The following is a 24012-nucleotide window of genomic DNA, read 5'->3' on the forward strand; positions in this document are numbered from 1 at the left end:
AAATACTGCACTCAACTGATGTGAAAATTGCATTTCAGTCTGTTAAGTCAAGTGTGTCCATGTGAATGTGGAGTTCTCTTGACTTGTGTGCTCTTCAGTTTACATGACACAAGGGTCAAGTGTCTTTGCGTCCTGTTAATCTCGTTATATACAGGGATGTTAGAGAGAGGTGCTTGGTCTGGCCAGTGTTAATTCTGACACATTTACTGTTGAGAAGTGAAAGGCGAACTTTGCAGATCCTGGGAGTAACTGAAAAGGTCTATTCAACTCACCGTTATCTCTTTGGTGAAATTCAAAAGAGAGAGCGTTGTCCTCTCTATCTCTGGAACATTCCACAGAAAAGAAAACAGGACTCCTACACAAATTACATTAGGGTAGGGCTTGTAAATAAGCCAGGGTATACTTGTGTGTGCAGGCGTGTGTGAGTGTGAGAAGAGGAAACCGCATCAGACTGCACAGTTTGAGCTCTGATGAAGCATCATATAAGCAGCATCAGCAACAGGCAGACGAGGGACTGCCCTCTAAAGAAAAAACACAGTATCAGTATTTTGTTCAAATGCCTAAATATGACCTATTTACATACACACTAACTGACAAGGACCTTTAGTGGCCATGTGAATCATGACTCTTTTTTGGATGGATAAGTCAAGAAAAGTATGCAACTTTATCACAGGAGACTGTTCCTCTCCTGGCAGTCAACTACCAACAGACAGTCAGTGTTGGTTTCTTTTAACCATGACTGCAATATTTCATTCCCTAACCTTAACCAATTTGTTGATCTTTAACCGTGGTGATGAAGGTTCCCCAATTTTAAAGGCCTTGAAAACTTGTTTTCAAATCTTTCCTTTTTCTTTGTAACATTAAATATTCATGATTAAATAACCAACAATTAAAGTTAAAGTTTGAACAAAAAGATCCCCTCCAGACACGTTTTATGTTGGGCTCTCAGTCGATTACAAAAATTAAATTAATAGCACAATTTGTGGTGATTAATCGCTATTTTTCTACTTAATATTGAAGCATGTAATAATGGATATTAAAATGTAAAATCATGGAATTAGTGTAGAACAAACACCAAGGAAGTATATTTAAATACAAGTGCTGTTGTTTAATAGCATCTTTTTAACTTTAAACACAGATTCTCTCCTGTGAACTACAGATTTCCATTAAAACCATCAAGGCCATTGACTGTCATCTTGAAAGGCATATTATTTCTTATGTGCACTAACAGAAATAATAACAAAACCCAGGCCTATATGTTAAAGTGCCAGTTGAATTTCAAAACCATCAAGGCCATTAAAATTAGATATCAGCTTAGTGGGCAATCATTTCTTATATGTACTAATATAAATGATAATTAACAAATTTTTAATTAAAAAAACAGCACTAGTTTTAAGATATATAAAATACTGTGCTTTGAATAATAATTTGTCTTATAGTTTTTCCACAAAAGAAAAACCCTTAGAATGACATCTCTTCCTTCTCCATCACAAACTAATTCTGAATCTATGAATATGCAAATATATTTCATCTCAAAAGTTTTCTTACTGGACACAAGATGTTTCCAGCTTCACTGTAAACACTCAGTGTTTGTGCACTGGAGGCTTCAAGTTTCCACATCACACTTGTTTAAGATGCATACTGGACCATGACTGGCTCTAAACTAGTTGTGATGTCATAGATAAGGCTCATAGGTGCACATGTTGAACTCACATTTGAGGTGAGCACAGAGGAGCTATTTGGTGCTGACACCTAACCAAACCTTAATGGTAGTGATGGATCAAGAAACGATTTGATTCATTAAAAGTCAATGGTAACCAGAAAAGCCTCATATGAACTGTTTTCAGTCAGTTCATAGTCAATGAGAAACAACCTGTTATGTCATTTAGTTTGGAGGACTTGTTCACAGAGGGGAAGAAAAACACACAAAGAGGACAACCAAGAAGACCAATAGACACGGAAACACATGATAACTCACTTGATATTCAACATTGCAAGCAGCAAAGGTATATTACTGTTGGGAAATTTTTGATTCCAACAACCTTATTTAGCAATTATCTCTGAAAAGGATACAGATTGCACCTCAGTAGCTAATTAGGTTTCAGCAGCACAATACACCATCTCTGCTTTGACTTTGAAAGGCTTTGAGAATCAGTTAATCTTCTATTTTCATCAAAGGCTGCCTGTTTGCAGATGATCCACCTCCTTATTTAGAGATGCTGATCTCTGACAAGCACACTAATTTAAGCCAGCCACTCTATCTATAGACTAATAACAGTAGAGAGAGCCATGGAGCACAGTTTTTACTGACAACAAGAGCTGTTTGCATTGCAATACTTGGCTTTCCACAAAGCTGTGTGAGCTGAGGTCTCGTTATAGGCCAATTTCAAAGCTTCCAAAGTTTGCTTATGAAAGATCAATAGTTTCATAGGAAACTTGTTGCATTTAGAATATTTAGATGATAGAAATAGAAAATAAATTTGAGAGACTATATTTGGGGTGTTATTAACTTTCAAGCAGTGTTTGAGCCAATTGATATTAAAAGATGTTTGGTGACCTTCCCACCTTCCTTCCTTCCTTCTCTCCTTCTTTCACTTTTCTTTTCATGTAAAAATTGGAATCGATGTGTTTCCTGAAGTTAAAAACAGCTGTTGGATTTTGTAATTTTAGAGAAAAGTTTTGTGTCATTCTATCAAATGAGTTTTTGTAAACTGTAGTATCAAATAATTTACAGAACTCCAACTTACCCAAATACATTTGACCTGAATATCATCTTTTAATAAGAAACGTGTCTGCCAATTGACTAATGAGGTCTTCATGGCTCCAAAATGTTGGGTACATTTAGAAATGGACCCATTTATGTATTTTAAATTATGTTTGTTGTTTGTCCCTGTCACTTGTTTTGTCAATTATCCTGTATTGTATTGACTAACACTATATAGTGAAGCCAACCTTAATACTTAATACCTTAATACACACCATAATAGCTTTAATCTTTGTACGGTTCATCAATGTACAGTATACAGGTTGATTAATTCAGCAGTTTAGTAGCATTAACAACTGATTTCAAAAAGAAAACATTGACAGGCAGCCAAATACTATGAGCCTGTGTTAGTGTCCACACAGTTTCCCAGCTGATTCAGCTCTGATGTGGTGACCTGTGTGGCTCACATTGTTAAAAGCAAAGGAGGGAAATTATTCAGATTGATAACTGTTCGGATTGTCCAGTGCTGAATAAACCGATTGAGTAAGGTGACCTGTTTACAGTCTTTGAAATGGAAACATTGGAAAAGAGAGTAGGGAGAACATCTTTGACTTCACCCAAGAAGGGAAAGGGCAAAGATATCTGAAGAGTGGAAAGTAATTGGAGAGAATGTTAACAGGACATATTTCCATCCTTTGAACAGATTAGGAACAGATCGCTGAACAGATTAAACAGCAGGTTTAAACCAGCCCTTTCCAATGGAATGATTTCATTTCTTTCACAGTGATCATGGTCATATGTCACAAGACACATCCTGCACTACATTAAACACAGATAAAACTTTGTTTCTATCAAGAAATTAGCTCTGGGCTGACACACACAGGACTTTAGAATCGGGTAATGATCATATTTAATGTTTGAAGAGGATATTGAGTGTACTTGTGAAAACAAAGAACTTGAGACTGTGTGTACAGATTCATTGGATATTCCTCCAAATGAATGTGCAGAGAGAAAGAGAGCTCAGAAAGTTCATTTGGAAGAGCACCAGCTCATATACAGCAGGCAGAGAGGACAGAGCTGTCCTGTACACTGCACCACAGAGTGGCTAGAGAAAGGATGAGATGACGTCATATTTGAGACTTTTACAGGAAATGACTGTAGTCAGTGGAGGTTCTTTCAGCATTATGGATGTGTGTGTGTCCAGGAGATTCTGGTATCACACTAGATAATCTAGTTCTAGGTGAACTTTTAGATTTGTGTCCTATATTATGTACAGACGGGTAACAAATTAAAGAACAAACCAACATACAGACTCTTCAGTTTCTTTCACAGCTAACCTGTTAGCTTCAGTTTAAACAAACTCTGGTGCTGGACAGACTGGACACAACTGTAGGTGTGAAAAGGACCTTAAAGTGTTAAAGATCAATTCATGTTTCAGCGAAATTATAAAAAAATACAGCTTTAAGTGGAGTACCCTCATTTGATTAACACAAATATAGAAATAACCTCCATGTTCTTATGAAGGCCAAACTGAATAGATAAATAATAGATAAATGAAGAAAAATAATAATGACGTATAGTTTTTTATATGCTTTTATTGTTTTTAGTTTTTTGAGTAAAACTCACTTTGGTGTATGTTCTGTGTATTTTAATGTATTTAACTGGGTTATATTTACTGTAACACCTGCACATTGATTTCTGCACACCTCTTTCCTTGACTTCAGGATGTTTTCCATTGAGTGTGAAGAAAGTGACCTGGAAAAGAAAAAGTAGTTGATATTTGTGACTGTTGGTATCTGTTGCAGGTTCGTACTCTGGCCAGGACAGATGAAGCTCGAGGCCTTCTGTGGCTGATGGAGGAGGAGGCTGTGCAGCCTGGAGGTTCAGAGGAAACCATGCTGGAGAGGCTCTTCAGCTACTACGGCTCTGCGCAGGGAGAAAACAAGGGTGAGTACCGTACACGCATTCACTACGGAACACCTGCAAGGCTCCAGAAGGTCACAGGAACAGAACACAAACTGCATATGGAATAATGCAAATAATTCCTATGTGTGGCAGGGGCCAGTCTGCTGCTGCGAGGAGAGAAACCCCACCTCTTCTTGCTGGGCCACAGCCACGGGACAGACTGGGTGGAGTACAACGCTCAGGGCTGGCTGAGCCACGCCAAGCACAACCCTGCTGCCCAGAATGCTGCCATGCTGCTGCAAGACTCCCAGAAGTAAGACTTATTTACTTCTTATTTATCTTATTCTTATTTATCAGAACTGAATTTGATAAGTGTTGTGTTTTTATGCCATGCTTCCATATATGAAACCTTGTTCACAGTACTGTGATGTCATATTTTCAGGGCTCTGACAGAGTAAAACAAAACACTCTCTGAGAACCAGCCAACTTTCCCCATATTATTTTATATTACCTGTATTAGAGAATAGAAACATATTATGGCTGATCAGATCAGGTCACACAAGCCATCTAATTAGAGTAAAGAAAGTGCTTGTGGATTGTAAAGTTACTAATAAATCATTAAAAGGTTGGTTCACCTAAATGACAAAAAACATTGTCTCACTCACCGAGTCAATTATCCATGCATTTTGGCTTCATGTGTCCAGGTTTTAAGGTTTCCATCCCAATACAGTGGAGATGAAGGGAATGAATACTACACTATAAATCAGTATTTACAACAAAATCCCATTTATCAGGCTGTAAGGCTACAATAACAAAGTGGAGATGATGAAAATGAATGAGAATTATAAAATGCATATGGAACTTTTAAAAATATAAATCTATGTATAATATAAAACTAATCTGTTTTTGACATTTACTCATTATTTTGTGGTCTATTACTATTGTCAGTTTTAAGTTATTTTATTTTCTTATTACCTAAAATTTGAAGTAAAGTTCAATTCAGATTTAATATGCTGAATTATCAGAATAAACTATAAACTCTCAAGTTTCCACAATCACCTTTGAATTTTTGAAATCATTTACCAGTTCTTGACTTTCTCATCATTCACATCCAATATTCATCAGTCTTGTTTACTTTACATTCACTTTATTGACCTCAGCATTTGTCATTGTCATTTTGTTCCCTTTGTTTATCTGTGGACTTCCAACTCGTAAGCATTTCTGAGTTACAGCCAAAACATTGTTAATACAGCAATCAGATACAATCCCATGTCTTTCAAACATGAGTCTGCTTCTAGTCTAAATGCTGTCAGATCACTTTAGATGCAGTGTGTCCATTATAAAGATTATAATACATTATAATATGATAATTGTTTGTATACTTACTGATTATTTGGCTAATTTATCCTTTCCAAGTAATATATGATCTACCTGAGTGTGCACACAAAGACAAATGGATGATTTGCTTTGTATTCAGTAGCCCTTTTTTCTTTTACTATAACTGTATTTTGTTGCAAATAGCATGTCATATAAATCAAATTCCAACTTTGTAAGGATTTAGTAAATGTGAGATCCACAGTTTGAGAGCAGCAGGCAACACAGTGAGCCAAATGATGCAGGGAGCAGCCCACCAACATATGGGTCTCCAGACAGGAGAATATTCTACTAATGCAGTCAGATTAACTCCCTTTATATTAAAGTATCAATCACTGGCTGATGCAGTGAGGAGGAAAAACATATGCAGTTGGTCATGTACATGCTGCAATTGAATCCATCCAACCACCACTGCAGGAAGAACATCAGCGGGCTATTTATGGGCCGGGCCAGCGGGGCCACCGTGTTGTCAGGCTCCATTGCTGGTCTGGAGGGCAGCTCCCAGCTTGCTCTGCGACGAGCCACCAGCATGAGGAAGACCTTCACCACAGGTGTGGCTGCTGTCAAGAAGAAGAGCCTGTGTATCCAGGTCAAACTCCAAGTGGTAAGTGGAAGAGGAGGGTGCCTATGGGATGAAGATGAAATGTTGAGGAATTCTATTCCAGGCATTATTAAAATCTGTTTATTATGGCGTTTATTATTGAGCTTGCTGATAACCTGAAGATGAGACACTGCTCTCATTTCAGGTCTGTGAGGTTTAAGAACAGAGAAAGACAGCAGTGTTGGATATTATCAGCTGCAATGGCAAAGTGTCCCTCAGTCATAACTTAAGTGTTTAAATAAATACACAACTCAGTAAAGTGTGGACAGTTTTGTGATCAATTGTCATTGTTTTATTTAATTTATCATTCCTAATAGGTCATAACCAAGGTTTCCAAACTGTGAGGCGCGCCTCCCCAGGGGGGCACAAAGGAATTGAAGGGGGGGGGGGCATAGAGTGAGAGATGTGAGCAGCAATTTACAGCAAATCTTGTACTCCTCCTCCTCAGAGTCACAAGAGTCTTTATAAACCTTCTTGAGCACCTGAAGTAACATTTTCACAAGCCTTGTGAGAATGGCAGTATATGAACATCATCACTAATAGTTAAGCAGTGAAGTGCAGTTGCAGCCTCATGTTACCAGACACTGAGATCCCAATCAGATCAACACAGTGTGGTATACAGTTTTAGAGTTTAAACTGAGAAATGAGAACAGAACTGAGATTGAATTGGTATTCAGTATGAGCCATTTTCCTGAGTTTAGGTACATATTAGTTACCTTGTGAGGCAGCTGGATTCACAAGATCATGAGATCTTGTGAGAATCCATCTTGTCACACTTCAAGTTATGCCCTTGAATCAGAACCACTGGTGGTTCGGACCAATCAGCATTACGATTCCAGCCTCCTCCCAAGGTAAAACGGTGATAGATGGTGATAGACAGATGAAAGTGCCCTTTTCTAAACAGTTTCTATGGACGACTTCTCAGATGGTTCTGTGTAACAAACCATCTGATGTGACAGGTGGTTAGAATCAGAGGATAAAATTGCAATCTGTGCATCCCTATCTTTTATTCTGTACATATGCATGTCATATGGAGATTACTGTTTTAGCTGTCTACCCCATACTGCCGTATTGTGAATGCAGTGTCAGACAAAACTTCTGTGAGGCACATTAAGTTGTTACACTGGATATTCTGCTGTTGTTCTGTCTCTGTGGGAACTATCTACTCAGAAAAAAGTGTAAAAAAAGGAAAAGCTGGTTCCTGACTCATCACCTTCTGTTTTTAGGATGCTCTGATTGACATGGTGCGTCGATCCAGGGTTCACTTCGTTCACTGCCTGCTGCCCAAAGCAGAAGCAGTGGGAGGAGGAGGTGAGCCCCGTGTGACACATGGAGAGAGCCCTGATTCTGGCCTCATGACTTTGGATGTGGGCCTCCTGAGGGCTCAGCTGCGGGGATCCAAGCTGCTGGATGCACTGCGCATCTACAGACAAGGTAATCAAGTACTTCTGGAAACCTCACCATTTCTTTTCTGTTTAAAGGGGCACTCCACCAATTTTACATGTCAAATTCAGTTTACTTGTCAGGCTTAGTACTACTCAGCTTTCCAAACTCTGACAAAAAGGCTGATGATATCAGTGATGTCATCAGTGTTGTCTGGGCTCAGGCTTAGAGACTACAAATTTTTAACTAAGGTTGAAAGATGTGCACATTTTCCAGGCAGGCAGGTGCAATGAAAATATGTTATAGGTTGCATTATGAGAGATGTAGTATCCAGTATTTTTAGAGCTAGACTGAAGTGTTTCAAATTGGTTTTCATCCTACCCAGCAATCAGTATTCAAAGTAGCTGGTGGTAACTTCCCCAGTTCTAATGTCATGTGGGGTGCTACAAGGCTCAATACTTAGCCCGATCATTACCTCAACTTCAATCAGCATGTTAAGAGTCTTCTTCAGTCTTGCTATTTACAAATCAGAAATATTGCCAAAGCTAGACCAATGCTTCCCTAAAACATAGTTGAGCATCTTGTTCACACTTTAGTTCCCTCTCACCTTGACTACTGCAATTCGTCATTCTTGCCTGAATGAAAAAAAAATGGTGCAGAAAGCAACATTAAGACTTCCTACAAATGCTAGACATAAAAAAGTCACTCCAGTTCTGCTGAATTACAATGACTCTATTTATTTTAGAATTCAATTTAAGATTCTTTTTACTTTTTAAAACCTGCAATGTTGTTGGTCCACTATGTATTTCAGATTGTTTAACTCCTTATCCTGCACCAATCTCACTCAGATCTGGCAACCAAATGTTGTCAAAAGTTCCACCTATTATTCCACCTATTTCATTGAACTGTATTTTCTGTGCACTATGAAGCATGTTGTAACTCTGGTTTTTAAAGACACTACAGAAAGAAAGTTTACTTTCTTGCTAGGGCCGCTTCAATTTTGACCAAGATTTTCCCTAACTTTATGGAAGCACAGTATGAAACCTCTTAAAGTCAGTGATGTCATGTAAAAGTCAGTGCCCTAAGTGAGGTTATTCTTATGGAGCTCATTAAACTTTGATCTTAGCTATACTGTCTGGCAAAGAAGTAGAGATAGGGTTTTCTTTTTTAATGGTCCAAAGTTCCTCAAGATTAACCTGATTTCACACTATTACTCATCTATCTTTCTGATAATGTAAATAAAATATGAACAATACATTTTCTTTGCCCAAAGTAGTTAAAACCAGTGATGAATTAAATTTACATACAGTTCTGCTTTAAAGTTTGTGAACCCTTTAGAATTTGCTCTATTTCTGCATAAATATATCCTAAAACGTGATCAGATTTCCATTCAAGTCCTAAAACTAGATAAAGAGACATCAGTTAAACAAATGAGACAAAAACCTTACACTTGTTCATTTATTTATTGAGGAAAATGATTTAATGTTACATATTTGTGCAAGGCAAAAGTATATGAACCTCAATTATCAGTTCATTTGAAGGGGGAAGTTAGAGTCGGGTGTTTCAATCAATGGGATGGCAATCAAGTGTGAGTCTGGGTGGCCCTGCCTTATTTAAAGAAGAGAAATCTGGGTCTTCACTATCAAAGTCTGAGCTTCACAACACAGGTTTGTGGAAGTGGGTCATGGCTCAAACAAAGGATATTTCTGAGCACCTGGAAAAGGGGGTTACAAGACCATTTCTAAAGAGTTTGTACTCCACCAGTCGATTGTCAGGCAGATTGTGTACAAATTGAAGACGTCCAACACCATTGTTACCCTCCCCAGGAGCGGCTGAACAAGAAAGATCACACCAAGATCAGGTGTGTACTACGCCACAAGGAACCCCAGGGTAATGTCTAGGAAACTAAAGGTTGTTAATGAGTCCACCATCAGGAGAACATTGAGCATCAATGGTGTGCACGGCAGAGTTGCAAGGAAAAAAGCCACTTCTTTCCAAAAAGAAATTGCTGCTGTCTACAGTTTGCTCAAAACCATGTGGATAAGCCAGAAGATGATTGGAAAAACATTCTTTGGGTGGATGAGACCAAAATCGAACTTTTTTGCTTGAATGAGAAGAGTTATGTTTGGCGATGAGCAAACACTGCATTCCAGCACAAGAACCTTATCCCATCTGTGAAACATGGTGGTGGTAGTATCATGATTTGGGCTGCTTTGCTGTCTGTGAACTGAAGCTCAACAGAAAGTAGGTCATGCAGTAAGACACCAACCCTAAACACACAAGTCGTTCTATGAAAGAATGGTTAGAGCAGAAGAAAGATAATGTTTTGGAACAGCCGAGTCAAAGTCCTGACCTTAATCCTATAGAAATGCTGTGGAAGGACCTGAAGCAGGCGGTTCATGCAAAGAAGCCCACCAACATCCCTGAGTTGAGACTGTTCTGTAAGGAGGAATGGGCTAAAATTCCTCCAAGCTGATGTGCAGGGCTGATAAACAGATACCGGAATCATTTGGTTGAAGTTATTGCTGCAAATGGGGGTCACACCAGTTACTGAAAGCAAGGGTTCACATACTTTTGCCTCCCATAAATATGTAAGATTGGATAATTTTCCTCAATAAATAAATGAAAAAGTATTTTTTTTTGTCTCATTTGTTCACTTTATCTAGTTTTAGGGCTTGTGTAAATATCTGATCACGTTTTAGGTCATATTTATGCAGAAATACAGAAAATTCTAAAGGGTTTACAAACTTTGAAGCAGCACTGTAGATAAAGATTCTGAAAGGTTTCCAAAAACCTTCAACCAATTGATGTTATTGTCAAAAGGACCAATTACTCTCTAATGCCTTCATTCAAAGGTGCATGCTTTTAGATCCTTTAGCCCTTTGTCCCAATGTAGAACTCTCTCCCCAAAGGCAATTCTGACTGTCTGGGCCTCTCTAAAAGCATAAGAAACCCTTGTAACCTTGTACATTTTTGCCTGTTAAACCTTCACTACTTTGTGTTTGGCTCTTTAGTCTGTGTTTGTGTGTTTTAAAGTGTTTGTGTGTGTGTGTATTTCTCTTGAAAATAAAAGTTAACCATTGAGACGCAGTTGGCTCTCCACAAGCTACAGACGCTCCTCTAACCTTGGTGTTGTGTGTCTTTCCGCTCCCCTCTCTATTGTCCCTCCCTGTCTCCAGGATACCCAGACCACATGGTGTTCTCTGAGTTCCGCAGGCGCTTTGATGTCTTGGCACCACATTTGACAAAGAAGCACGGCCGACACTATATTGTCACAGATGAGAAGAGGGTGAGTGTTTGGCATGGATTGTCTGATATTTTTGAATACTGATGTGTGTGGCTGGACAGTGAGGCTGACTGATGATATAATGAAATTACTCTCTGTCCACAGCTACTGTCTGTGGTTTTTCATCATTATGTCTGACCACTGATGTAGTATAATAAATCACATGACTGGTTTAGTTTAAGTAGAGTTTCTCAAACATTCATGGGATTTCTGACATGAAAGAGATAGTATTTCCATGTGATGCTACCTTATACTTCCACTCCACTACATTTCAGAGGGAAATATTGTACTTTCTACTCCACTACATTTATTACCAGCTTTACTTACTTTATAGATTAAGATTTGACACAATGGTAAATGGTAAATGGACTGTACTGTACGCCTCACTAGTCTTCTGACCACTCAAAGTGCTTTTCACTACGAATCACATTCATCCATTCACACACATTCATACACTGAATGGGCACAGGGGCTACCATGCAAGGTCCCAACCTGCCCATCAGAGGAAATTTAATCATTTACACACATTCACACACTGATGGCACAGCCATCAGGAGCAATTTGGGGTTAAGTATCTTGCCCAAGGACACAACGACACGCGGGCTGGAGGAGCCGGGAATCGAACCACTGATCTTCCGATTAGTGGACGACCCACTCTACCTCCTGAGCCACAGCTGCCCTAATGGATAATATAACAAGCTTTTAAAATACAACGCGTTGTTAAAGATGCAACCAGTGGTTTCCAACCTCTTTGGTTTTTGATGTCTTACAAAAAGCAGTGTGTAGTCGGGGTCACATTTCACATGTCTATGAGTTGTTAACAGCTCCACCAAATAGTGATTTTTCCCTCTAAACTTCTCACATAGTTTCATTTCAATAAATGTTCAAATGATCCAAAAATCAAAGATTAGAGAAAAAGTCCAAAAACTGAAAACAGATTTGTGCATCAGAACCTTGTTTTTTCTTCTTTCCTCTCCCAAGTGATGTCACTTGAGTCAGCATTGGTTGGGGTTGAATACTACAAGTTTGAAATTTTAAGAAATCTGGGGGTGTGGAGTTAGAAAGAAGTGAGGTTACCAGACCTCTGTAGCCTGCTCCTCATCTCTGCTTGAGGCTAGCAGCTCCAGGCTACATTTGACGCTAGTAGCATAACACACCTGAATTTGTACAGTCGAGTGAATCAGGTTTTCACATGGAAGAGGAAAAAAAACATTTTGCTACTTTTTTTTTTTTAAACTGTCCATCGTGAGTCTGACAGTATTATAGGAGTGCAATCCTAAATCTGTGAAGGACTCTTAAGACCTGAACAAATGCATTACTCATGAGTTCTAGTATGATTTGATTGTTGTAGTAGGTGTCATGGATTTTAAAGGACAAAGATCTGTAAATTTTTTATTTTGTCAACAAATCCCATGTGTAAACCCACACCAATAATGTGTTAGTCCAACTCCTAATATTTTCTGACTCTGTCTGTGGTTCTCAGCCCCAAGCCCATCCTAGTGAGGATGTAAATCTTTAAAAACACCTCAAAAATATAGGTTCATTAAAAAAATGCTCAGTAACTTCCAGAAACAGCTGGTCACTGTAGTTTTTAACAAACATTATTTAAACAGGAGGAAATAGTACATTTGTTGGGGACTATTTTCAGCAGTGGATGAATCCACATTTGTTGCTCTAGTGAGTATTTCTGACAGCAGGACAGTGTGTGTGTGTGTGTGTGTGTGTGTGTGTGTAGGACTGAGTGTCACAATAAACTGCAGTGTGTGTGTTCATGGTAATGAAGGAATATGTCACTCAGTGCAGCGGTGTGGCTCATTGAGATGTTGTTAATAGTTTTTGGACAACAATGGACCTCTATGGCACAGAGGAATGAGATATATCAGACTTTGATACACAGAATACTTGTTAGAAGATCAATTCATTGTTGGTTTTACTCTGAACATGAGATTTGTAGCCAATAAGGAAAATATAGAATGTTGCTAGACATGTGCTTTAATAAGTGTTTGAGCATCTTAACGAAGTAGTTATTCATTCAACATATATATATATATATATATATATATATATAATGACCCTGTTGACCGTGTAGGACAAGCACACATGATCCCCACTACAACAGGCCCATTCATCAGTCCTTATTAGCAGAGATCACTTTATAGAAAAAAAACAAGTTGTTTGTTAATGGTTTAAGTTTCATCCACTCTTAATCTGGTGTAAATTCTAAAACTAAATAGCTAAAAGCTTGTGTCACCATAGAGGATTCCCAGTTACTATATGTTTTAGGTCCAGTCAGCTCAAGTCCATGAATGAACCTAAATCTTTTCAAAGTCCTTGAGTTTTCACATATTATTTTTCCAAAGAAAGCGGAAGAAAAATTTCTTTTAACCAATGGCTAGAAGTGGGATTTGTGGGTTTTCCCAGAACACAGACATTAAAAAATAACTGGAATAACAAAAATATACCATCTTTCCTCACTCCTTAACTGTAGGGTTCAATTACTTTAAAAAAAAAAAAAAAATCATATAGTATTTAAATACCCTCAGATTCGGATCCAATAACAGTCTGCCTCATCTGACTCCACTACAGTGTGTTTCAACACTGTGTTAACTGAAGCCAACAACAAGCTTCAAAGGTTTAGAAAGCCTTGCTTCACAAACTGCTCACCAAAGTGATGAGTGGTAAAACTCTTTGGAGGCTGCACTTCACAATCTGTGGCAGTGAAAAGTGTAGCAGTGGTGACCTTTACCTTGCTAAGAGGCTTGTTAACCAGACGCACATCAAACCAGTTTCTCAGGACACCCAGCTTTGGAGGAAATCCAAATCCTTTAATTTTGTTGCTTGTGATATTGAAAGGTCAGTCTGGCAGTGTTGTATCACAGACTGATCGAGTTTACCCAAGACCTATTAAAAAACGAGGTATTCTACAGTAGGTACTTGTTTCTTTTATGTTATTGACTTTGTTCACAGATGACTAAAAGAATGATTTGTTTTAAATACATGTGAATAGAAAGTGTTAGAGATGGAGGAGATATAAAACCCTCAGACTAACCTTCACAAAGGAATAGTTTGTAAAACACAGCTGCAAATGCAATATTTAGCTAATATGATATTATTATAATATATAGTTAAATTGATGCCCCTCTAAACCATATGATAAAGCACACTATACCACTGACTGGTCAGTATTAATGAAGCTTTCAAGTGAAAATTTAATATTGTGATATCATCCAACAAGTCAGTGTATTCCTTCAACATATTGCTATTTCAAAAGGAAATCATAAAATGTATTCTGACTTCAAAAAAATATGTAAAAATAAATAATACAATAAATCAATAATATGAATATCTGGTTTAAATTTGATTGAAAAAGTCACACAAATTTCAGCAGAAACACTCTGTAGCATAACTTTTATTTTTTATTGTTTTGACCCTGATGCAGGATCATAAGTTTATTTGCATTTTTCTCTTCATGTTTCATGAGCATACAGTATTCTGAGCTTTGTTAATCACAGGATGACCTTGTTTCCTATAAACTGCGGTTAATAGCAGCGTCTTGCACAAAACACAAAAAAATGATGCAAATTTTTTGGTGAAAATTCGTTTAAAAAAGTGAAAACAAAAGCGCTAATTGTTACAGAGTTGGGACTTGGGTATTTACCAACCAGGGAGGGTCTAATAAAGAGATGCTGTTGAGTGGCATCATGGGAAATGTAGGATCCAGTGCTTACGGAGCTTGACCCATACATGGGACTAAAAGTCAGGATATCTCGGCCTCTGCTGCTTTGGTTTTGACCATTTCTTTTTTTAAAAATCTGTCTCAGACTGTGTAATCTGTGTAGGTCCTCCAATACGGAAGCACAGTACCAAATCCCTGCAGTACGCCTTTAAAAATGCCACCAGCTTTTTTCCAGTCAAAAAATGGTAGAATGGTTAACGCTAAAGTCTAGAGAATCAGTATTTCTTTCCTTGCCCTCCACATTCTAATCTCCTGGTGTGAACAGAATCCCTTTATTCACCTTCTACTCCTGCTCTCCTCTCTCCGCTGTCCTCTTCCTGCTCCAAGAGCGCTCTTGTGTGTAATTAATTATGATTGCACAGGCTGGCAGCATACGGCTACTGTACTGGTTAATTACCGGCGGTAGGAAGAGCTCTTTCTTTCCTCCTCTCTCTCTCTCTCTCTCTCTCTCTCTCTCTCTCTCTCTCTCTCTCTCTCTATCTCTCTCTGTCTCTCTCTCCCATTCCCTTGTCTCTTTCCACTTTCTCTCCACTTTTTTTCTTGTCTCATTATCTTTCAATTCCTTTTGTATAGGAGGCAGAACAGTTTAGGAACATCCCTGAGCATATGATTAATGTCGTCTCTCCATTCTGTTGAGGCACTATATAGCAGGTTTGTACAAAGGCGTGATTAGCCTTTATGAGTGGGAGGTTGAGCTGCTGTAAGAAAAAAACATCTCTACATTAAGGCTTTCTGCACCTGATGTGCCACATTTCTTGTGTAAAAAAGCATAGATTGTTTTTCTGTTATTTATGAATCTAAAAACTATCTGATTGGCTGAATGCCTGCCCTTTTGTGAGTGTCACCTGAATGTGGTGTATGAAGGAACATTTGGCCACTGTCAACAGAGAAGATTTAACTGGTTTAATTAAGCAGATCAGTGAAATTAAGCTCTCCTCTGTTTACCACACCACAACACACAGGCAGGAAAGTTGCCCATAAGGCTCCTCAGAGATGAGCTTAGCAAGGATAGCCCACTCACAAAGAACTAATGGCAGCCAGTTCTCTGTGGAGTCAGGAAGGAACAGTGGAGAAGAAAGAAAGCAAGGAAGATGGATGAAAGGAGGCGGCCTGAGATGGGGAAGGGCGTATAATTGGAGAAATAATATGAAAGGATTGCTTTTCAGAGAAAGAGAAAGTGACAGAAAGAGAATATTGGTTTGCTGAGCCTGTCTAAGAAATTTCTTTGCCTAACAAAAAGCCCCGTCTTTCTGCAGCTGACAGCCCAGTTCTGTCAGGTCCTCTCTATACGGTGTGATGTAGCCATGATGTCTGTAGCCAGATGGTGTACCTGCCAAACAGCAGAGAAGACATCCACCATGTCATACAACACTCCTGTCAGTGTCCTCTCCCTGGGAGGCTCAAGTTCCTTATGTAATTTTATGTGTTACTATTGTGTTACTATTGTCCTGGCTTTCAGTGGGGAATCTCACTTGTCGAGATGCTATGTAAGAAGATTTGTGAGCCAGTTTTGTAGAGTCTGCCGTACAATGACTTTGCGTTTCGATGAATATGTCAACCTGAAATACTGATTTCACTTTAATACTTCTCTCAAACTTGACAAAGCTCCTCCAGAGCCACAGACAACAGTACACAGTATAACTGTTGACTTCACAGGTTGAGGAGTACTCCCCATGACTATTAAAATGACACTGAAAATCGGTGGAGTCCACCTTTAATGATGTTAGTTACTCCCTGACCTTTCTTTTGGTGCCACCATAAGGACACAATTTTCATTTACACACGTAAATATAGTGGGCAGATTGCAACGACAGTTACTGAGCACATGCCTGCTTCCCACAGAATTAACCCTTTCCAATTTAGACACTGCACTTCACTTATCATTCCAAACCGTAATAACATTTTACTTATCAAGCTAATTGCTGAGAACTGAATGAAATAATTAAAGCAAAGTCCCACAGCACTCAGACAATCAGACCCCCCTGGGTCAGCCAACTGTATTTGGAAGAGAAAACAAAGGCAAACAATACAGTTATTTCCCAAACTGTCCAAACTGTCTAAAACAGCTACTGTAGTTGCTCACACACAGTTTTCCTGTGCAATGAGGAACTGTCATGTCAGTTTTGATAATCTGGATAACCTGTTGACTTATTCACAACCTGTCTGACTGCTCATGTTTCCCTCCTTGTCTCACTTCTTTTTAGTGATGGTGTATTCCAAGATCTCACCAATTCTATGTACAGTATGTGTACAATGTTGTAACAGATAGAAATGATGGCCAAACCCAAGTTGTAATAAACTTGATTAATTCACAAGAGCAAACCAATAAACTATTAGTTATTGAAAGAAAGGTAGTTTAATTTAAGATGTAAGCAGAAGGCCTAGATGGTTAAATTGTGATGATGTCATTGGTTGAACTTTTTATTCTTATTTTATTATTCATGTTATCCCTGAAGTTGCACTGAAATCCAGAGTTCAAATGCCCAATTCACGGCCAAACAAGTTGATCTCCTTTGAAGCATGAATGTGTTAAAGTCATGATAAAAAATATATCCATGGAATATAGTGATACTATTAATGATCAACACTTGCCATTCAATCTATTTCCTTTATTTATCACGTCTTATTAGTATATTGTTGTGTGCTCTCGAGTCCCTATAGGCAGATTGGGTGTGTGTGTGTGTGTGTGTGTGTGTGTGTGTTTGTGTTAGCTGGTGTTCATGTAGAATGATGTTTATTGCCATGGCACTGCGCCAGCATTCTTTGGGCAACCAGGTCATGTGATCATGTGGAGGTAAAGCCCGGAACAAACAGGGGTTGTTTTTGTTTATGTGTCTACTGACTGTTCTGTTGCTTTCCAGGCTGTGGAGGAGTTGCTGGAGTCCTTGGAGCTGGAGAAGAGCAGCTACCACATGGGGCTGAGCCGGGTGAGTGGAGTCACACTCACACGCACACTTTTCATCTCATTATACTTCTAAGGACTGTTATTGTAATGCTGGAACTTCTCAAATCACGGCCAAGACCTTTATTAACCTCAACTGCAGAGAACAGTAGAACTTGATTTGAAACAGGATTCTATTTTATGTCTGATTTCCCCTGTTTTATAAATATATTTCATCACATTTGATGATCTGTTTCTGTTTTCATTTGCTGCTGGTACAAACTCCACACTTGCTCCATGTTTGCCTGTTGTCTTGATGAATTCAGGATTATGTTTTCCACAGCAGTCATGTCATAGTCACCACTCTGCAGCTCTGAGCTTCTCTTTTTAACAGAAGTACTTCAATTACTAGTCACTCACTTATTCATTCCAACTGCTTCTACTTTGCCTTTTTTTTTTCAATTGTTTTAAGCTACTGTGAGTTCAACACTTCTTTCACATATGTGTTGCATTAAAAGCCTTCCATTTACTTTAAGGATATAATCCCTCCCTGTCTTGGAAGGCTTTGAATGTGAAACATCCACAAGAAGTATTGAGTTTTATTGACAGTAACTTAACAACAATTGAAAGAACAGCAAAGTAGAAGTGTTTGAGAGTAAGTAAATACAAACTGAAGGATAATTAAAAACAGTAAAGTAGACAGATTGAAATGAATTATTAAAAGGTAACAATATGTCTGTTTTAAAAGAGAAACCCACAAAAACAGATTGGTTAGTATGATAAGACTCATAAGTTGTTGTACTGATGGAATTAATGCTGTGGAATTTACCATGCAAGCCATTATAGTACAGGCAATTCCACTACTCCTCATTGTTTTTACCTGGCCTTTCATTAGGAACCACAGGTAGATATTTCAATATCAGTTTTTATTTGAGATTTTACAGTATTAACTTTAAACCCAAGTTGGTTCCCTTACTTAGCTTCAACCAAAACACTGTTGAATCATATTTCTGATCTTAAACCAAAACCCAACAAGTTCTTGAAGATCTGTGCCAGCCCATGCTACATACTTGCAACTCAGTTGGCAAGTCTGTCCTTAAATTTATGACTAAGCCTTTAGATAAAGGAGGAGCATCAACAGTGTTACTTGCCTCAAGCCCCCTAGGGTTTTTTCTTTAGAAAACATAATCCTTTCTTATGATGCTGGCAGTGTGTGTGTTGTGCTGCTATCAATTATAGTCTTGGCTTCAAGTCCCCTTGTCTTTTCACATGGTGACACTCTCAGTTAAACAGATAATTAGAAAGCATTTTCCATTCTACTCACCCAGCTTTCTAGCAAAAGGCATGGTGGGCATGGAAAATTCCATGGTGCTTTGTTCCTCTGCAGTGACAAGTTTTTGCACTTCCATTCTCACCTTCACTCGTCTTGGGGTGTTTAGTTTTCAGTCATTTTCTTTTTATGGAGAAGAGCTGATCTTTGTGGCTCTGTGTGTCTGACCCTTGCCAAGCAGCAGTCAGACACTGCCAGACTCCAGCTCTTTGAGATAAAAAAAACAGCTAATCACAAGGAAAAAGACAGGCTGATGGTTTTGTTAATTAGATCTGTGAATGTCTGTGAAATAAAGAACAGTGAGCGCCTTGAGCTGTCAATTAGAGAAGTTTCTTGGCAGATATTGCAGGGAGTTTAACCTTGCCTTAGTGCCGGTGCATGTCAGTCGATACTTGGCTCGCTAGTTTTCCCAAGTTCAGATAAAGTTTCAAATCAGAACGTTTTTATTCTGTGGTGTTCGTATTAGTAATATCACCAATGTCACTTATTTCACATTATTTTTACTGGCTGTCGAGACACAACCAACCCACATGGGAAGGCAAAGTACCCCCAACCCACACACTAGGCCACTCTGTCTAATTATACTGTGCACCTCATGCAGTGTGGGGATCATTTTGAATAAATGAGCTGCATCAAAGTGGAGAAAGCCATATAATTAATACACTGCTTACTTGTACAACAATAGTTACCTGGCAATTTGGGCTGGGCGATAGAAAGTACATACTGTACATACTTAAATATGGCAATTCTTTAGGAACTGACAGCCCACTACCTAAAAAAATGCATTGCAGGGTTGGTTATTATTGCTTACACATTGCATGCTATTGTTTTTGCATCTAAAATCATTTAAAAAGATATGAGCGATGAGTGTTCCTTCAAAGGAAAGTTAAAGAGTCGATATAAAAGTGTCTATAAGTGACATTTTTTATAATAATAACATATAATAACAATGTATTACATGATGATGTGTGATGTGAGAGGCATCGCTCATGATGAACCCACACCCGACTCTGCAGCTCCCCTTGGCTTTATGGAGCTTTATAGCGAGTTTTAGCTCATTGTTTATCTGTCCGGCTGCAACTTTACTGTTTTGGTTCACTCTCAGCACACTCATAGTGTCGTTTTCAGAGATAAAGCTCTGTTTGCTTACTAGTTTAACACATCAACTGTTTGCTTACTAGTTTAACGTATCAACTGTTTGCTTACCAGTTTAACGTATCAACTGTTTGCTTACTAGTTTAACATATCAACTGTTGGCTTACTAGTTTAACGTATCAACTGTTGGCTTACTAGTTTAACATATCAACTGTTGGCTTACTAGTTTAACATATCAACTGTTGGCTTACTAGTTTAACATATCAACTGTTGGCTTACTAGTTTAACATATCAACTGTTGGCTTACTAGTTTAACATATCAACTGTTGGCTTACTAGTTTAACATATCAACTGTTGGCTTACTAGTTTAACGTATCAACTGTTTGCTTACTAGTTTAACGAATCAACTGTTTGCTTACTAGTTTAACATATCAACTTAAAAGGTGATAATAGTATTGTGTTCACAGCTTGTTTCCACTGCACCTAGGAGCCAAAAAATCAGTTCATGTAGGTTTAAGGAACTGTTGTAAACATTACATAAACAATATAACAACATGTCAGCATTTCCCAAACTTTGCCCACTGAAATTCTGACAAGAAACAGATTGGTGATGTAGATTGCTCGGGGCCTTAGTATGCTTCAAATGAAGTGGTCAGATTGTCTCACAAGGTCTGAAAGCCACTCCACCACGCTGATCAGCTGTCAGAATTGGGGAGATGTCCTGAGGTGGGTTAGTGAAAGTTGGCAGGATTGGAATTTCTCTCTCAAGCTCTCTTTTTTTCATCCTTCATATAACTACTTTTGTAACTTTTTTTGGCTTTCAAGGAATGAAAGCATTCGTAATATGACACCAAAACCTACAGTACAGGAACCTACAGTAACTGGAAAAAAATATATACATTTTTTTTTCTACTTCATCCCTTTTTTAAACATAAGCTCCTCTACAAAACTTTGATATTTGCTGCTAGAGGCATAATTCTGTTGATACCAGGTGAAATCGTGGACATTTTAAGGAAATGCTGCATATGCAACAGCTACATTTGATGATTTAGCTTTCAAAGATAGATTAAAATGGGTACAGATGAATTTTCACTATTGTACCATATTTCTTCCCACTTCCCGACTATTACAAAGGGGTTGAAATTGGGGGGGCTGAGTTTGACAGTTTTTGCAATTTTCTAAAACTGCCAATCCTACAGTCATGCCCACTTTACTCAGTGATTGGCTCGGAGTGTGGATGAGTGAAAGTTGGCAGGATTGCAGGCAGGATTTTTTTCATTTTTCACACAACTATTCTATAACTTTTTTGAGGGACAATAACTGAGTACAGCACCATGAACACTTTAGAGGAGCAATGCAGCCAGTAATGTGACTATGACTGTGACAGGCCTTCACCTCACCTTAGAGTGTGGCCATGCAGAACGCTTTGGCCTTTAGAGGGAGTTGGACACATCGTATGACCTAGTTTGTTTTAAGCATACTAAACCATAACTAAAATTAAAAATACTATAGACTTGGTTTTTCTCTTAAAGCGCATGAAGTGCAAGCACCTACAGTCTCAAATACCAGCCATGAAACTCATCCCATGGAAGGAGCAGTGAGGACCTCGAAGAAAAAACCCAGCAACAAACCCTAACATTCCCAAACATCCACCCAACCTGTTTGATACATTTCATACTATTCTCTCGAGCATGAAATAATACGATACAACATAGTATAAATTAGTTTTTCAGTAGGAGTGATTTTCATCCAACATAAAAGTGCTGCCCATGACACATGAAATGCAGACTGTGCAGGTGGCTGCGTCCTCTCGTGGCTAGCAGATGACCCACCTCTCACTGCCAAACTGTCCCTGTGGTTTGCTGCCAACTTGTGTGTGGCTCTCTGCCTGATATCATTAAACCATCCCTGCACTGACAAATGAGTCTCCAAGGAGCACAGCAGTTCATGTTAACCAGATGTGTTATCTCCTCCCAGGCTAGTTTGACATCATCTGCCCATGAAAGCATTTCCCACTGGAGGAGTATTTATTTATGATGGTTGAATCCATGTGGATTCACATTTTTGTGAGTCCCTTCACAAACGAAAGACCCCAAGACTATATATACAACAAAATGCAATGATACATTTCTGTATGAGCTCGTTACCTGGACTGGGTATCAATGGAAGCATTTCAACACTAGTGACAATACAATACTTGGCTTTAGATCAGGAAATTGCATTAATCCCCAGAATTGACACTAGTTTGGCCATGCACATTGCCAGATAATAAAAGGTCACAGCAGCACAGCAATGTCTAAACACAAGAAGTTGACCTTTACCAAAGTAAAATACATTTGATGCCAATTTACAGTACTTGAACACTTTAGATATTCTGTGCTACTAACATGTTTCTGTCTATAACAGTTGAGGTTTGTAGGAATTAATATTTAACCTTGTTTGGGGACTACCTCCTGCATGGTAAAGCTTTAATGTCAGGAGGAAACATTAAAGCTTGCCTTTAATATGATCAGTCTCAAAACTGTAAATTCTTTTCAAAGCAGTGACCATTGTTTGCTGTGCTCTCCCAAAGAAACAAAGACAACTTCTTAGAATAAATGAAGACATTTATTAATAGCTAAACGTCTTGATGATACATGATAAAGCATAAGATAATAAAGAAAAAGAATAATAAATGATAATAAAATAAAATAATAATGAAGATTGTTTAGGAAAAGTGTCTTGAAGTGTGTGACTGGAGGCTAACGTACTGCAACAAGGAATGTTAAGGGAAAGCTAACTCAACCCCCCCCCCCACCCCCCTCATGCTGTATAGTTTCGGTTTTCAAAAGGAGACACCCACACCTTCCATCCCTCCACACATTTACACACACAATGGGGTAGTAGTACAGTAGTGCAGCAGAAGCCCTTAGCATTGCTCTGTGATTACATCACCAAATTACTTTAGTTAGAAGTTTAATAGAGCTTGAAGATCTTTACTTATCCCCTTTACTGGTCATCACACTGTATAATAGGAGCAGTCATTCATTAATGGCTAAAAGTGCATACAACATGCCATTTTTGAATATTGAATAAATGTAAGCTTGAGAAGTGACCAGACATGAATGATTTTAGTCAGCAGCTGATGCACCTGATTGGTAAAATGCACTGTGCTTAAGTGGAGGAAGTGTGTCACTACTGTGAAAACTATATCTCCACTTTTCTTTAATCACAACTCAACTTGTGGTGACCCATTTTTTTAGTTTCAGTGAAACTACTGCAATGTTCTTGCACAGCAGAAAGCCTTATTGAAAGGTGCGCTGGATCAAAAAACCTGACTTTGGGGAAAAAAATAAAATGAAATCCTGCACGCCGTCGATCACTCGTACTCACTTTATTACAGTGTTTCTGTCATCAGATGTTTATCAGGTAAACTTCAGAATGTAGGTACAGTTGGTGTGCTTGGGAAGAAAATGATTCAAAATGAAAATACTGCTGACATCTTCGATACCTACAAGATGGCTCTCTGCAGTCCTCACCAGGTCTTTGTTTTTTATTCAGTATAACAAGCCTGCTAGACACCATTTGATTGCCAGTGTCCATCCATTCATTAAAACTGCTCATCCTGTGCAGTGTCATAAGGGGCTGGAGACTATCCCAGCTCATATTGTGTGAGAGGTGGGGTGCATACAACCAGGACAGGTTGGCAATCTATCACAGAGCCAACATGTGACAGAC

The 24012-nt window shown here is 38.5% G+C and overlaps 1 protein-coding gene across 16 annotated transcripts in view; it reads left to right on the plus strand.

The window, feature by feature from the left end:
* Positions 1 to 24012, plus strand: part of myo18ab (myosin XVIIIA b) — a 158677-nt gene that overhangs the window by 71162 nt on the left and 63503 nt on the right. For all 16 annotated transcript variants that reach the window (XM_067593800.1, XM_067593805.1, XM_067593790.1 and 13 more), the window contains 6 exons: positions 4510 to 4651; positions 4763 to 4922; positions 6401 to 6587; positions 7811 to 8018; positions 11147 to 11256; positions 17851 to 17916. In XM_067593800.1, the coding sequence (XP_067449901.1) occupies positions 4510 to 4651; positions 4763 to 4922; positions 6401 to 6587; positions 7811 to 8018; positions 11147 to 11256; positions 17851 to 17916 (873 nt within the window). The remainder of the gene's footprint in view (positions 1 to 4509; positions 4652 to 4762; positions 4923 to 6400; positions 6588 to 7810; positions 8019 to 11146; positions 11257 to 17850; positions 17917 to 24012) is intronic.

The sequence above is a fragment of the Thunnus thynnus genome, chromosome 7, assembly GCF_963924715.1.
Source record: "Thunnus thynnus chromosome 7, fThuThy2.1, whole genome shotgun sequence".
In the NCBI taxonomy this organism is placed as follows: domain Eukaryota; kingdom Metazoa; phylum Chordata; class Actinopteri; order Scombriformes; family Scombridae; genus Thunnus; species Thunnus thynnus.